Source organism: Aquarana catesbeiana, linkage group LG04, assembly GCF_042186555.1.
Source record: "Aquarana catesbeiana isolate 2022-GZ linkage group LG04, ASM4218655v1, whole genome shotgun sequence".
In the NCBI taxonomy this organism is placed as follows: Eukaryota; Metazoa; Chordata; class Amphibia; order Anura; family Ranidae; genus Aquarana; species Aquarana catesbeiana.
In genome coordinates this window covers 268567493-268582881 of record NC_133327.1, presented here as the reverse complement: position 1 = coordinate 268582881, position 15389 = coordinate 268567493, and the positions used below count along the sequence as shown (strand labels likewise).

The following is a 15389-nucleotide window of genomic DNA, read 5'->3' as shown; positions in this document are numbered from 1 at the left end:
TGCTTCTTAAACATTATTGTAGGAAACCTGGGGAAGCTCCATACACAATTATTTGACAGCTCAACAGGGTTAATAGCATGGCCATTGGAGGCCCCTCTATTTATAGTAATACATTAAAGAGATCAGTATATTTTCATTTGCACCCTCTTGGTTGGTTCCATTGTTGTGTACAGTATAATTATGATTTACTGTATATTACTTAAAACCTTAAATGTACAAATGCAACCATAGAAAACAAATACACACATTCTGGGGGTTTATTTTATGATAATGTTTAAAGAACAATGATGTGCAGTAATGGATAACAAGCAATCAGCTTTGGTTAGTTCAGTTATGCTGTTTAAAGGGGAACTCCAGGCTCCAGCACAATTGATCAGTGACTACTTATGCTTTTGCCACTGTATTGAACTCAGAAATGTAAGCCTTATTACCTTTTACAATGTCTTGTCAGAGCAGACAGTATCTGCTATTTAATTTGTTGTGGGTTTGTCTTCTAGGCAGAACATAATCTTCTCCTTTGACTGATAGCTGAGGAGACAACCAGGATCAGTGTTTGCGTGCACCAAGAGAAGGAAGGAGTTCAGCGGGATTGGGATAGAAGATGTGTAGGACTAGCATGACCAGAAAGATGGAAGGTGACTTTATATGTATTACTACATGACATTAGGACATTTTATTCTGGTGAAGGGATGGTGTTCCCAGAATATCAGATTACTGGCAACTGTTTTTATTTTTCTGTGGTGGAGGTTGGCCTGTTGGCTGTTGCAGTATAACATAGCCTGAATAAATATGGAAGCCTTTGTCAGTCTGTTTTTTCTTATACTTTGCATAAGTCCTTTATTACTGTTGACTGGCCTAAATACTGATTGTAACTGGTTGCAATAGTTTACTGCACATCCCCACCGTTTGCCCTATTGACCCTTGGTAAGGAGGAAGTTACATTTGTGTTGCCCATCATAACCAAAAGGATTATTTGGTTAAAGCCTGGATAAAATATGGAAACAAACATTTAAGGGGAAAGGCCCCTAAAGAAAGAAGGTACCAAAACAATCCATGTGTAGTATGACTAAAAATTTGCATTCTTTATTGAAAAACATGAATAATATTAATGTAGTGAAACATACATCACATTACAAAAACTGAGTCTCAGGCTTTGGTCATACTACCTGGATCCACTTTGGTACCTCCTTTCTGTAGGGGCCTTTTCCCTTAAATTTTTGCTACATGGTGTTTCTTCAAGGTATGCTGGTCCACGCCTAACTTGGTGAGATAGTAGACTATAAATTTTACCCTCTTTTATTGTGTTATTGTCTCAGCAACACTTGGATTTAATATACTGTATGATAAAATATAGAAGCCCTGGTCAGATAGGCTGTGCGCTCTTATATGTTGCATGTCTCCATTTTTCATTGTTTACTGGCCTAAATACTGTATACAACTGACTGCAGTTGTACCTCCCCAGTGTTTGCCCTACCGATCCTTTGTAAGAAGGAAGAACTCTTTGTGTTGCTCATACTAACCAACAAATATCTGGTTAAAGCCTGGATAAAAAATAGAAGCCCTGGTCAGATAGACTGTTCTCTCTTATAGATTGCATGGCTCAGCTGTCACTATTGACTGGTCTTAAATACTGTTTGTAACTAGTTCCAATACATTACTGCAAATCCCCACTGTTTGCCCTACTGTCCCTTTGTAAGAAGGAAGAACTGTTTGCGTTGCCCATACTAACCAATCAAATGATCTGGTTAAAGTTTTAAAACAATTAGATTATGTTGCTTTGTGGGCAACTAGACCAGCACTATATGCAGACACATTTATATAAGCCGCTTTATTGCTGATTGCGGATTCCACATCCAATTCGCATGTCAGGGGATTGTGACCAGCTCTCTATGGAGCCGGTTCACACATCTCCAAAGTGGCCCTGGTGCAAATTGCACAGGACTTCTGTGCGTCTTCTAGTCCCTTTCAGGTCCGAATTCAGGGGATTGTGACCAGCTTTCTATGGGGCCGGTTCACACATCTCCAAAGTGGCTCCAGTGCAAATTGCACAGGACTTCTGTGCGTCTTCTAGTCCCTTTCAGGTCCGAATTCAGCCAAAAGATCTGGCCTGAAATCAGACCTGAAACAGTGAATAGGGATGCACTTGACCCCCCTGCTGTAAACTGCTCTGTGCTGCAGTGTGTTCCCAGCCTCAGACCTTGAGGGGCCAGACTGTGGCCAGTGGGAGTAGAAAATGTCCTCGCATCAGTAACAAAGCCTCATCAGTGGTGTCAGTGGTAGGAATAGTGCCTCATCATTGGTGTCAGTGGGAGGAATGGTGCCCTATCATTGGTGTCAGTGGGAGGAATGGTGCCCCATCATTGGTGTCAGTGGGAGGAATGGTGCCCCATCATTGGTGTTAGTGGGAGGAACGGTGCCTCATCATTGGTGTCAGTGGGAGGAATGGTGCCCCATCATTGGTGTCAGTGGGAGGAATGGTGCCCTATCATTGGTGTCAGTGGGAGGAATGGTGCCCCATCATTGGTGTCAGTGTTAGTAATAATGCCTCAAGAGTCAGATAAAAGCAAGCAAAGGGCATGTGGGCCGCAGTTTTGAGACCACTAGTCTAAACGATATCTCCTTTCGAATTCATTGACTAATGTAAAGCTGGCAAAGCAATGTATGTGTGATGTGCAGTCCTGTATCTCTGTTTCCAAAATTGTGCTGAGCTTCAATAATAAAATAGGTAACTAAGTAGTAAAATGTCTCAGAACAAATAAATAAAGACAGATTACAGATGTGCATGGAATGAAGTTTTCTTCACTTTGTTTCTTTTATCTTAAAACGTTTCAACTATTTAGGACAAAATGTTACAATGTTTGACCCCGTTCATTTAATTACATAAATAAAAGTTCTTTATAAATATCTCTTTATAAACAATATAAATAGCTTTACAACATAAATACAATGATGCAAGGTGAGACTTTACATTAGCTCTGTCAGACCCCCCTCCTCTCCCGCACCGTGTATACAAGTACCCCAGGAGACGTAATCCTTGCACTGCTGGATTGGGTCTCTCTGACAAAGCTTGTGGGCTTCCCAATGTAAATCATGGAGTGAGTATAGACTTCTTGTGTGCTTTGCCTATTCAGTCTAGTGTGTCTGGGACAGCTTCACTCAAACCCTTTGCATACAGATTGATTTTAGTCCAAATCTGACTATGTAGTTACCTATACCAGATAGTTATCTCTGGGCAGTGGCAGGATCTTATGAGTTCTGAAACATTACATAATTGTATACACTTTATTAGTATACCTTTATTAGTCCAGTATGAGCTGGGATAACCTAGGGCTATTGTCTAAATTCACATTACTTCCTTACTAGACCATTTGTGCAAGTGCACATGTAATGTTAGTGGATCATATTGGCTGGAACCCCTATGAATTACATTTCCACAGCTGCAAGTCATTCTACATACAGTAATTCCCTGTTTTACTATAATAATTTGCAGCTCTGTAACAAAGCTAAAAATAAAAACACCAAAAAAATAAAACATTGCGTGCATATCATTTAGAACATTGGAGCTTATTTACTTGGCCACAAGATCAGGATAAAACTGACATTAAACTAACAGACAGGTTTCAAAATCATTAAGCAGCCACTAAAGTTTCAAGACCGACCATTCTCCCAGAAAAGTACTATGGCCTTCTTTTTGTATAGCTGGATAAGCAAAACTGACCTCTCTGGAAGAGGCTGGTCATTAATATAGACATGGCCAGTTGGTAAACCACAATGTGTTGCCTCATTACAGTAGCTCAAACACTTCTTTCTAAAGACTATATTGAGCTGTCAATGGTTAAATCTCAGTTTAGAGACAGGTATGTGATGATGTAACTGTAACCTGGGGAGGATTTCCATGCGGCTGAGACATCAACAGGCCATGATTTAGGAATGGTTTTTGCACATACAGAGCCTAGTCACCCTACATGTGAAGAACATGAGTGAAAGTCTGCTTGGCCACCTAAAAGGTGAAGCATGTGTCTGAACACTGATATGTAAACATCTAGGCAGCCCTCGTTACAGATATGTACACAGAACGCACACGTATGGCTCTTGTGTGCTGGGAACAAAACAAAGACAGACAAGTGGTAACAGCAGGTCCTATGTCCCATCGTACCGGCCCGTCCCCCCAATGCGGAATCTTTGGCTTCTGGAAACATAAGATTCTCAGCTGGGTGTCTACACTAAGACAGGATAATGACCAGTGATCAGAAAACCGTTGTCAGTGCTGGGAGCCTGGAAGAGAAAAGACTTTGGATTAGTATTGTTATTAGTGCAAGGCAAGCCAGGTTTCTGACTTCTCTCATGCAGCACTTCAAGGCTTGTAACAGCACATGGAAAATACAGATGGAATTATGATCCTAGTTATTAATAACACAGCCCCAGGATTTTCACTGCCAGAAGCCTGGGAAGCACAGCTCTGGCCTCAAATCATTCATTTTCCTCGAGTTGTCACTGTATTCCTCCCACAGGCTGCAAGCAAACCCTGTACCTACTGCCCGAGTTTTAGCTGTACAGTTGATACAGACCTCCTCAGTTCTTCCCTTTTTACCAACCCTGTATTTTACATCCTCCTTTGGACACACAGTGGAGATATTTCTGCATATACTTCAGTCTACATTATATTGATGATTATTATAGATCATTAAATCAGTATTAAAGTGATATTAAAGTCCATGCTAGTGCTCCTGGCCCCTCCTTCCTGCCAAGTGCCCCCACAGCAAGCAGCTTGCTATGGGGGCACTCGAGCCGAGCCACTGCTCTGTGTGTCCATACAGAGAGGGAACCGTAGATCAGCCCCACCCCCTCACTCTCCTCATTGGCTCACTGACTTTGATTGACAGCAGCGAGCGCCAATGGCATCCGCTGCTGTGTCTCAGCCAATCAGGAAGGAGGAACCCGGACAACCTCTCGAGGCTCTCATGCAACATTGCTGGGTCAAGATGGGGCTCAGGTAAGTAAGTATGAGGGGGGATGCTGCACACTGAAGGTTTTTTTTTTTATCTTTTTATCCTTTTGCAATTCATTTTGCACTCCTGTGACCCGTTTTCAGCAGAGAGCGGTCTGAAGTTTGCTCTCTGCTGATGTCACAGAAATCAGTCCAGGCACCGTGTCATCCCGACAATGGAAGTCTGGATCCGCCAGCTGCCTGGATTGATACCTGTCTCAGCCTCTCAGCGAGCCGCTGAGAGCCTGAGACAGCCGCTCCCTCCACAGCTCAGCGTTCCAGTGAGCTGGGGGGGGGAGAGGCAGAGCGGAGAGCTGCTGATTGACAGTCAGCAGCTCTCTGCTCGGGAAGCTGTGAGAACCGAGCCATCAGTGATGTTTGATCGCTCGGTTCTCAGTGCAGAGGCAGCAGGGGACAGATGCAGCATCGGACCGATGCTGCATCCACCTAGGTAAGTATGATTCTGGGGAAAAAAAAAAACACTTCTCTTTTAAGGTAGAAAAAAAACCTTCTGCCTTTAGAACCATTTTAAACCCAAATTACAAAATGTAATATATGGCAGCTTACCAATCATTAGATGTGGGAGCTGCATTAGTTTTCTTAATTATAGGCTTTTTTTGTCTCTGTTTTCACCTGGTGATCTGACCAATACATCTAATACACACCTCCTGTATTAAAGTGCCCCCACTCTGGATGAAGGAGCACAGGGGCACTGTTGGACAGCAGCAGAGGGGGTGTTGGACCGGGAGAGGGTGTTGGATGCACTAGCAGATTTAAATACACTAACAAATTGAAGCTAAACTCCAGCTAATACTTTATAAGCAGGTTCAGCAAACGTTTTTTTTTTTTTTTTTTATCCTTGGGATAAGAGATTTACATAAATAAATAACAGTTGATCATTGTAAGCACCCCTGTCAAATCCCTGGTTTGTCTCATCCCTGTAACTTCTACATCTGCATGAGATCTTTTTCTGTTGAAAAAGAACAGACTTACTGAATCACCAGGTGAAAAGAAAAAACAATGAAACAAAGCCTAAAAACAAAAACGGATACAGCTTTTACATTATTGGTAAGCTGAAATATAAGGGTTTAATACCACTTAACTTAGCTGAACTCCGGGCAGACAATAAAGACACAAATACAGCAGCAATGTAAATGCAAGCAGTGTAAGGACCTGAATTTGACTTGGTATCGGCCTTTTGTAGTCCTTATACAGCAAAGTTCAGACTGGGGGAGGGTGAAGTAGCACAAGAAGTCAATTAGTTGTGTTGCAATGCTTTGTGCTGAGAAGGAACATGCTGAAAGGAGGAGAGAGCAGAGTGACAGAGAAACGAGCTCATCGGTCTTCTGCTTGTCCTTTCTCTGTCCAGTCACAGGCTGGGGGGGGGGGGGGGGGCTTGTAAGAGTTACTGGACTGCAGCAGAGAAAAAAAATTACGTCTCCCCTGCCAGACAGGGCTGTACTATGTGGCAGAGCTGCGTAAATCTCAGGACTGAAAGCACAGAAATACAAATCCTTTGTCAGGTAAAACAGCTCATTTATATGTAATTTATCTGTGTAATAGGATGTTTGCCTGGAGTTGAGCTTTAAAATACTGGTCCACCAAAGACCAAGAGTAAGGGCTACATATTCCCAGGCCAGCTGGGAATCTGCACCCTCAGGTCTTAGCAAGGTATAAGAAGCTACTGCGGGAAAAACTATCAGTAAGGTCTTTTTAGACTGAAATGCGTCAGTGTTAGCTGTTGTATGGAACCTTTGACTCTTTTGAAACAATAAGGAAGATAAAAGGACCATAAAGTTGTCAACAAGGTGAATATAAAAATATTCACCTTGTCGCCGACTTTATCATGGTTTGGACTACTGCAGGATTAAGCCTTCCCATAATCAACCCAAAACTGAAACATCAGCTTTCTGTGGACAAATGATTTACATTTATCTGATATTTTTAATCTACTCCCATGTTTAACAAGATCTGCAATTACCATTGTTTAATGAATTGCAGATTAGTCAGTAATGGCAACTTAACAAGTGCTTTCTACAGTCTACACTATAATGGTGTTGATCTTGCCCCAGGTCCGACTTAGTTACATTTAGTATAGTTCAATTTACATTGTATACAGTTCAGCATTGCACACAAATAGTACTGGCTAGCACATGAACAAATACCTTTACATTTTATTAACATATACAGAAAAGATACATAACGCTATTTGGAAGTTATAATGTTCACAAGAATAATATTGATGCTAATATGTTGTAGTGAGTAGTGGAGAAGAAAGACTCGTGTACTAAATGTGTATTATATCTATTATAGCATTCAGACAAAAAAAAAGAAACAAAAAACAATATAATAGTTCTTACTAACCACCACAAGATGGCGCTCCAGCTTCTAGCACCCTAAACCACTCATGGCTCCAATGCGGTCCAGCTTTAGACCAAAGCAGCCCTTGGATGTGCCTTTCTTGTTGATGCCTTTAATTTTGCGGGAATTGGGGTGTTCGTTGAGTAGTCTGGTCCAAGCTGCCCGTGAGCGGGTATCAGCACGAATGTCCCTCAAAAGACGAGCACGAGTTTTGGGGTCAATGCTTCGTTCTCCCCTTTCTCCAGAAACTAAATATTCAGCCAATTCCTCTCCCAGCAATGCACGCAGTGACTGCAAGAAAAAGGGAATCCATTAGAGATACAAGGAATCAGAAATACAAGGAATCAAAAATACAAGGAATCAGAGATGCAAGGAATCAGAGATGCAAGGAATCAGAGATGCAAGGAATCAGAGATGCAAGGAATCAGAGGTACAAGGAATGAGAGATGCAAGGAATCAGAGGTACAAAGAATCAGAGATACAAGGAATCAGAGGTACAAGGAATTTAGAGATACAAGGAATCAGAGATACAAGGAGTTAGAGATACAAGGAATCAGAGATACAAGGAATCAGAGATGCAAGGAATCAGAGATGCAAGGAATCAGAGATGCAAGGAATCAGAGGTACAAGGAATGAGAGATGCAAGGAATCAGAGGTACAAAGAATCAGAGATGCAAGGAATCAGAGGTACAAGGAATGAGAGATGCAAGGAATCAGAGGTACAAAGAATCAGAGATACAAGGAATCAGAGGTACAAGGAATCAGAGATACAAGGAATCAGAGGTACAAGGCATTTAGAGATACAAGGAATCAGAGATACAAGGAATCAGAGGTACAAGGAGTTAGAGATACAAGGAATCAGAGATACAAGGAATCAGAGATGCAAGGAATCAGAGATGCAAGGAATCAGAGATACAAGGAATCAGAGATGCAAGGAATCAGAGGTACAAAGAATCAGAGATGCAAGGAATCAGAGGTACAAGGAATGAGAGATGCAAGGAATCAGAGGTACAAAGAATCAGAGATACAAGGAATCAGAGGTACAAGGAATGAGAGATGCAAGGAATCAGAGGTACAAAGAATCAGAGATACAAGGAATCAGAGGTACAAGGAATCAGAGATACAAGGAATCAGAGGTACAAGGCATTTAGAGATACAAGGAATCAGAGATACAAGGAATCAGAGGTACAAGGAATCAAAGATACAAGGAAGGATACAAGGAATCAGATATGAGGAATCAGAGGTGCAAGGAGATACAAGGAATCAGAGATACAAGGAATCAGAGATACAAGGAATTAGAGATACAAGGAATCAGAGATACAAGGAATCAAATAGGGAAAAGGTTCAAGATTATTAGTTTAAAAAAATGGACAATGAGCTACTTATATGTTTAAATAAGTCAGATGATGAGCTAGGATGGCATAGTATCGTGCTATCCTACCCTATACAAATAACTAAGATCGTCTATGGCAACCTAAAATCTACTAACATAATGTGGCCTGGAAGAAACTCAGCAATGAGATGTGCGACTAGCTCAGGATAAATGTCATGTACAGTATTCTGTTGTCATGATCACAGTACACATTCCCGAAGAGCACGCGTGCAGAAGCAGGTGCTTGTAGGTTGCTTTGACTTGCTTCTGAGTGGCTTTGATTTGCTTGTGAGTTGAAAACATGCTTCAAGCTGCTTCTGATCTGCATTTACTTGCTTCCGAGTGGTCCCTAAAAATGCTTCAAGCTGCTTCTGATCTGCATTTACTTGCTTCTTCTGAACGGCTCCCTAAAAATGCTTCAAGCTGCTTCTGATCTGCATTTACTTGCTTCTTCTGAACGGCTCCCTAAAAATGCTTCAAGCTGCTTCTGATCTGCATTTACTTGCTTCTTAGTGGTCTCTAAAAGGTATAAAGCTGCTTCTAAGCTGCACTTGCTTGCATCTGAGTGGCTTTGAAAAACAAAAAGGCTCCGAACAGCTTCCCAGTTGCTTCGAATTGCTATAAATTGCTTGGATATTGACATGTACAAGTAAGAAAGGTAGTACACCTGCAAAAATCCCATAAGAGTCAGTTCATCCAAATCAGAAACTGGTCGACCTTTGGAATTATTGATATAAATTACCTATAAGTGTGACCGCATCAAGGCATTCCCACCAGAGTCCCCAATACACCCCAGCCATGGAGACTAAACTGAAAAAGCTAACAAGGCAAGTAGGCAACAATACCCTCTAATATTGGCATTTGAATGGGGAGGAATCTTGGAACTCAGGTGCAGTCATCTCAGTTTTGGAGTTCTGAAGCCAATTGAAGATTGATCTTGTTACATATACCCAAAACTAAAAAAAATGTGAATGGATAGTCATATCTGAACCCTGATGTAGAAGACGGAATACATGAATGGAGCTTGAATGAGATGCACGTCTGGTTTGGGGCTGTCTTGCAGCCTATAGGGAAATCAAGACTACATTTCACCTTCTATTACATGCAGTCCCTGGGAGCTCCAGACTTGGAATAGACTTTCCATTGCTAATCCGTGCTATCTAAATTGGTTAACTAAGGAATAACTTGATAAAAGGCCAATTGCCCTTGAGAAGTCATCGCCTGCTTTCTAGTATCAAATAGTGAACAACATAACCTGTTCACACCCACTGCTTATAAATAGGGGGATAGAGAGCTATAAAAAGTTTTATTTCTGGACTGCCACAAGTCCCAGTTTGCTGACTAGGTGGTGGACTCTGATCTGAGAGCTGTCACTCTGTGAGATCATGTGTTTCTTCACCTACTTAGTAACCCTTCTATGACATACGTGCTCTATTTACCATATAGGAAAGGTAGGCACACGCCTGCCACAGCCCTGCATCACGTCAACACGAATCAATCGTTCTTACTAGTTGTCATATTTTTGCTGACTTCAGTGTCTGGATTTTCCTAGTAAAGTCCCTGATCCTGATACTAGATCTCCCCACTAAATTTCCCGATCCTGATACTAGATCTCCCCACTAAAGTTCCTGATCCTGACACTATAGATTTCCCCTGTAAAGTCCATGATCCTGATACTAGATCTCCCTAATAAAGTCCCTGATCCTGATAGATTTCCCTGTAAAGTCCATGATCCTGTTACTAGATCTCCCCACTAAAGTTCCCGATCCTGATACTAGATCTCCCCACTAAAGTTCCCGATCCTGATACTAGATCTCCCCACTAAAGTTCCCGATCCTGATACTAGATCTCCCCACTAAAGTTCCCGATCCTGATACTAGATCTCCCCACTAAAGTTCCTGATCCTGACACTATAGATTTCCCCTGTAAAGTCCATGATCCTGATACTAGATCTCCCTAATAAAGTCCCTGATCCCGATAGATTTCCCTGTAAAGTCCATGATCATGTTACTAGATCTCCCCACTAAAGTCCCTGATCCTGATACTAGATCTCCCCACTAAAGTTCCCGATCCTGATACTAGATCTCCCCACTAAAGTTCCTGATCCTGACACTATAGATTTCCCCTGTAAAGTCCATGATCCTGATACTAGATTTCCCTAATAAAGTCCCTGATCCTGATAGATTTCCCTGTAAAGTCCATGATCCTGATACTAGATCTCCCCACTAAAGTCCCTGACGCTGATTCTAGATCTCCCCACTAAAGTCCCTGATTCTGATATTGGACCCCCGTTAAAGTCCCTGATCCTGATACTATAGATCTACCCACTAAAGTCCCAGATCCTGATACTATAGATCTACCCACTAAAGTCCCAGATCCTGATACTATAGATCCCCTCACTAAAGTCCCAGGTCCTCATATTAGATCTCCATGATAAAGTCCCTAATCCTAATAGGAAGCCTCACTGCCAAAGTCTCTGATCCTGATACTACTATAGACCTCTCTACTAAAGTTCCTGTTCCTGATCTTCCCACTGAAGTCTCCGATCCTAATACTAGACCTCCTTACTAAAGTCCCTGACCCTGATACTAGACCTCCATATACTGAAGTCCCTGATCTTGACAGTAGATCTCCCCACTGAAGTCCCTTATCCTGAAACTAGATCTCCCCACTAAAGTTCCTGATTCTGATACTAGACCTCCCTGACCCTGATACTATAGATCCCCCTCCCCCCACTAAAGTCCCTGACCCTGATACTATAGATTCCCCCACTAAAGTCCCTAACTCTGATACCAGACCTCACTATACTGAAGTCCCCGATCCTGACAGTAGACCTCCCTACTAAAGTCCCTGATCCTGATACACTTCCTACCTTGGAGTCTCACTTCTGCCGCATACAAAATAAAATAACGGAGAACATTACAATTACAATTTTGTAACATTACAGAATAACATAACAAACCCGATACAAGAAGGATATGAGATTAGGGGCAGCACCAAGACACATTTTCTGCTCGCGGTGATAATTTGCCTCTGAGACATATTGTAAGTCAGGGTCCATAGTTGCTCAGAACAATCTATCAACGTGACTGCGGTGATAATTTGGTGACTTACTCATTCATCGATTGACAGTAGCAGTTTTCAGCAATAAATGTAGATATGTTTTATACAGCAGGAGCTTGTATTGACAGCAGTACCTTGTCTATGTAAGTGTGGAGTGACAGCTGGCACAGCACAGCACCTTAAGAGTTTACACTCTTAGTGGTTTAATTTAAGCAAGGAATTATTATCATGAAGGACAAGGAAAAGTTAATGTCTTGGGCTCTCGCTATTTATCTGCCTGGCAGTTGCATGCTGCCTCTGCGCTACAGAGTGCCCTATGATTTAAATATAATGTCAGACAGCCACCTGCTAAACTAATTTGGGAAGCTCGTTAAGGAATATCATTTATATCTCGGCCTTTCTCCCTTCCCCTCTCTTTATTTATACCTATACCAATATCTTTATTAAATACAGTGCTTATGGTGAATCTGGTTTACTTGTATTCTATTTTAAATGCATAGACTATGATTTAGGATACATCTCTAGGATATGCTGGTTTCTGCACATAACCAAGCATGGTGATCTATCTACATACAGTCAACTTCTCCTTGTAGGACGCTGAATTTGTTAAGGATCTGTCTCAGTTTTTCCACTTAAAAGAGCAGTTCTCAAGGGATAGCCTATGATGATGTTACACAATGATAACATTTTTTCAACCATCTGCTTTTATGAACTCCCCATTCTCCATAAGCGCATCCTCTGGTACCCAGCCAGACACCTGGAATCTCCATGAGAACTCTAATATGTTGTCTGGGCCAAATGCTTCTAGAGGTCTAAATGGGTGGTCCACCAGTCACCTCCTAGCTTATTACTGGTCACCTCTGTAAAACTCTACATCATGAAGAACATGTTGGTAGTCAGTTACTATGTTTAAATCCTGCTATACCCTTTGATATGATCAGTGGGTTAGCGGTTAGTCGGTCAGTACACGATATCTGCATGGAGTTTGCACAGTGCTTGTGTGGGTTTCCCCCCACACTCCTTTAAGCATGCTGGTGGGTTCACTGGCACCTGTCAAAAATTGGCCCTAGAATGTAAGCATGTGAGGTAGGGACCTTAGATTGTAAGCTCCTTGAGGACAGGGGCTGATGTGAATGTACAATATGTAAAGCGCTGTTAATTGTCCGCGCTATATAAATATGTAACACACATATTTCAGATAAATTTTCTATTTATCTGAATGTACCATAAACTTTGGATATTCTAATATATTATATAAAATGCAGAGTTTAGGTATCGCTGGGTGCTATCTGCATTATACAATTTGTCCTTAGGCCACTTGTCATATCTACAAGTGATAGGTTCAATCCTTCACTTTCCTCCTAAATTCTCTACACTTGTTTAAGGTTCCTTCCCTTTTCTCCTAAGACAGAGGAAGGATTCCTTCACTGAGAGTACGTTGGTACTCTGATCCTAGGGCGTACCCTTTCCAAACATCCTGGGCATTCTCAATGATAACAGACCATCAAGCCTAAAGGAAAACTACCAAAAACGTTTGCATTTTTTTTCGTTTCCCCCCAAGCCTCTAAACTCTGCGATGTCCTCCTCTGAACCTCCCTTGCAAAAAGTTGTTGGCTCTACATATTCCATACAAGCTGTCCACATGTTTTGTGTGTCACAAGCATCCCTACACACTTCTATGGGGAAATCTCACGTCTGACACAGCAGTACAGGAAATCTTGGAGATGGTAATGAGGGGAATTCCGAACAGAACATTATAAGAGGCAATTGGGTCTCCCCAGAACCTGTTAATAGCGAAAGGCTTTCATTGGCATGTCATACAGCTTTAATAGGATGATACAAAAACTAGCTTTATTAAAGTATTCAATCATTATAAAAGGGCAGTGTTGGGGAAAGTGGGGTAGCAGTTGTCAATTACAGGCATGTTTGCCTATTAGACATACAGAACATCAAAGTGATATCTACCAGCATGCAGGAGAACATCTGCAGCCAGTAAATGGAGAGTTCAAATGCTTTGCCAACTTTATTCAGGTAAGATGAGATGACTGTGTATTGCCAGCCTTGGTAGTACTGACAATGGTAGCATTCCAGGTAGAATCCCAGAAATATCTGTTCCACTGGGGTTGATTTACTAAAACTGGAGAGTGCAAAATCTGGTGCAGTTCTGCATAGAAACCAATCAGCTTCCAGGTTTTATTGTCAAGACTTAATTGAACAAGTTGAAGTTAGAAGCTGATTGGCTATGCACAGCTGCACCAGATTTTGCATTCTCCAGTTTTACAAAATCAGCCTCCACTGCCATGTCTAAGGCAACCTTGTTAATATCGTTGATTCTATTTATCTATCTTTCTATCTATTTTGCATCATGTATGTACTATATGTATTTATCTATCTATTTAACTATCATTTATCTATCTATTATCTATCTGTCTGTCTGTCAGTCTAACTACCTATCCATCCATTATCTGTCAGTCTATCTATCTATTCATCCATGATTTGTCAGTTTATCTATCTATCTATCTATCTATCTATCTATCTATCTATCTATCTATCATCTATCTATCATTTGTCAGTCTATCTATCCATTATCTGTCAGTCTATCTATCTATTCATCCATGATTTGTCAGTTTATCTATCCATCCATTATCTATCTATCTATTCATCCATGATTTGTCAGTTTATCTATCCATCCATTATCTATCTATCTATCTATCTATCTATCTATCTATCTATCTATCTATCTATCTATCTATCTATCTATCTATCTATCTATCTATCCATTATCTGTCTGTCTATCTATCCATTATTTGTCAGTCTATCTATCCATTATCTACCAGTCTATCTATGGTAGTGATTGGAGAGTGTCCACTCTGCACTCCATCCACCTGTCACCTGTTCCCAGACACACATTAGCCTCCCTATGTCCCCAGGAGAGGGGACCTGATTGATCCCAGGCTGGGGACTGTCATAAAGTGTGGGAAAGTTCTATGATGAATACAGCGGAAAGAGTGACTGAACACACTGTGAACTCCAAGAAAGTAGCAATGAGTAGAGACAGGACACGCCAGGTGCCCACTTACCTTCTGATGTGCCTGGGCTACAGGTTTAGCCTCTGTCCTTAGATACAGTACAGCCAGCACAAGTCCCCATCCAACGATATGACAGAAGTGCATCCTGACTCTAGGACTCAGTCGGTTGAGCGTATAGCAAATCCTCAAGTGTTCGAGCAATAACAATTCAGCTAGCACAAGAACTGAGAATGACTTTGGATCCCTCCTCCTCCTCCTCCTCGTTCCTTTGCTTCTGTAACACTCATATCAACACCCCATTCATTTTATAAAGCCATGGCGGTGACGTCACCTTACAGATAGGAGGTTCGCAGCTTGGAAATCTTTCTTTGTTTACTGATCATAATGGGAGGGACTGGGATAAATCAGGGTGCCCCATGTCCTCCCAATCCCTGCTGAGCAGTCTGCACCAGGAACCTCAGGGGTTAACCTCTCCCTGGCACTTTCCAAAATCTGGTTTGTTCATTAAAATACAAGGACAAAGCAGAGATGTTTGAACATAAATTGTGGAAAACAGGGGGCGCAGTCTAGTCTGGGG

The 15389-nt window shown here is 41.6% G+C and overlaps 1 protein-coding gene across 1 annotated transcript; it reads right to left on the bottom strand.

The window, feature by feature from the left end:
- Positions 1-239: 239 nt before the first annotated feature.
- Positions 240-15155, bottom strand: NPPC (natriuretic peptide C). The gene is made up of 3 exons (XM_073626504.1): positions 14864-15155; positions 7352-7639; positions 240-4275 (listed from the first exon to the last, which is right to left on the bottom strand). The coding sequence occupies exons 1-2, from the start codon at positions 14954-14956 to the stop codon at positions 7376-7378; spliced, it is 357 nt and encodes a 118-aa protein (XP_073482605.1). The 5' UTR covers positions 14957-15155; the 3' UTR covers positions 240-4275; positions 7352-7375.
- Positions 15156-15389: the final 234 nt, after the last annotated feature.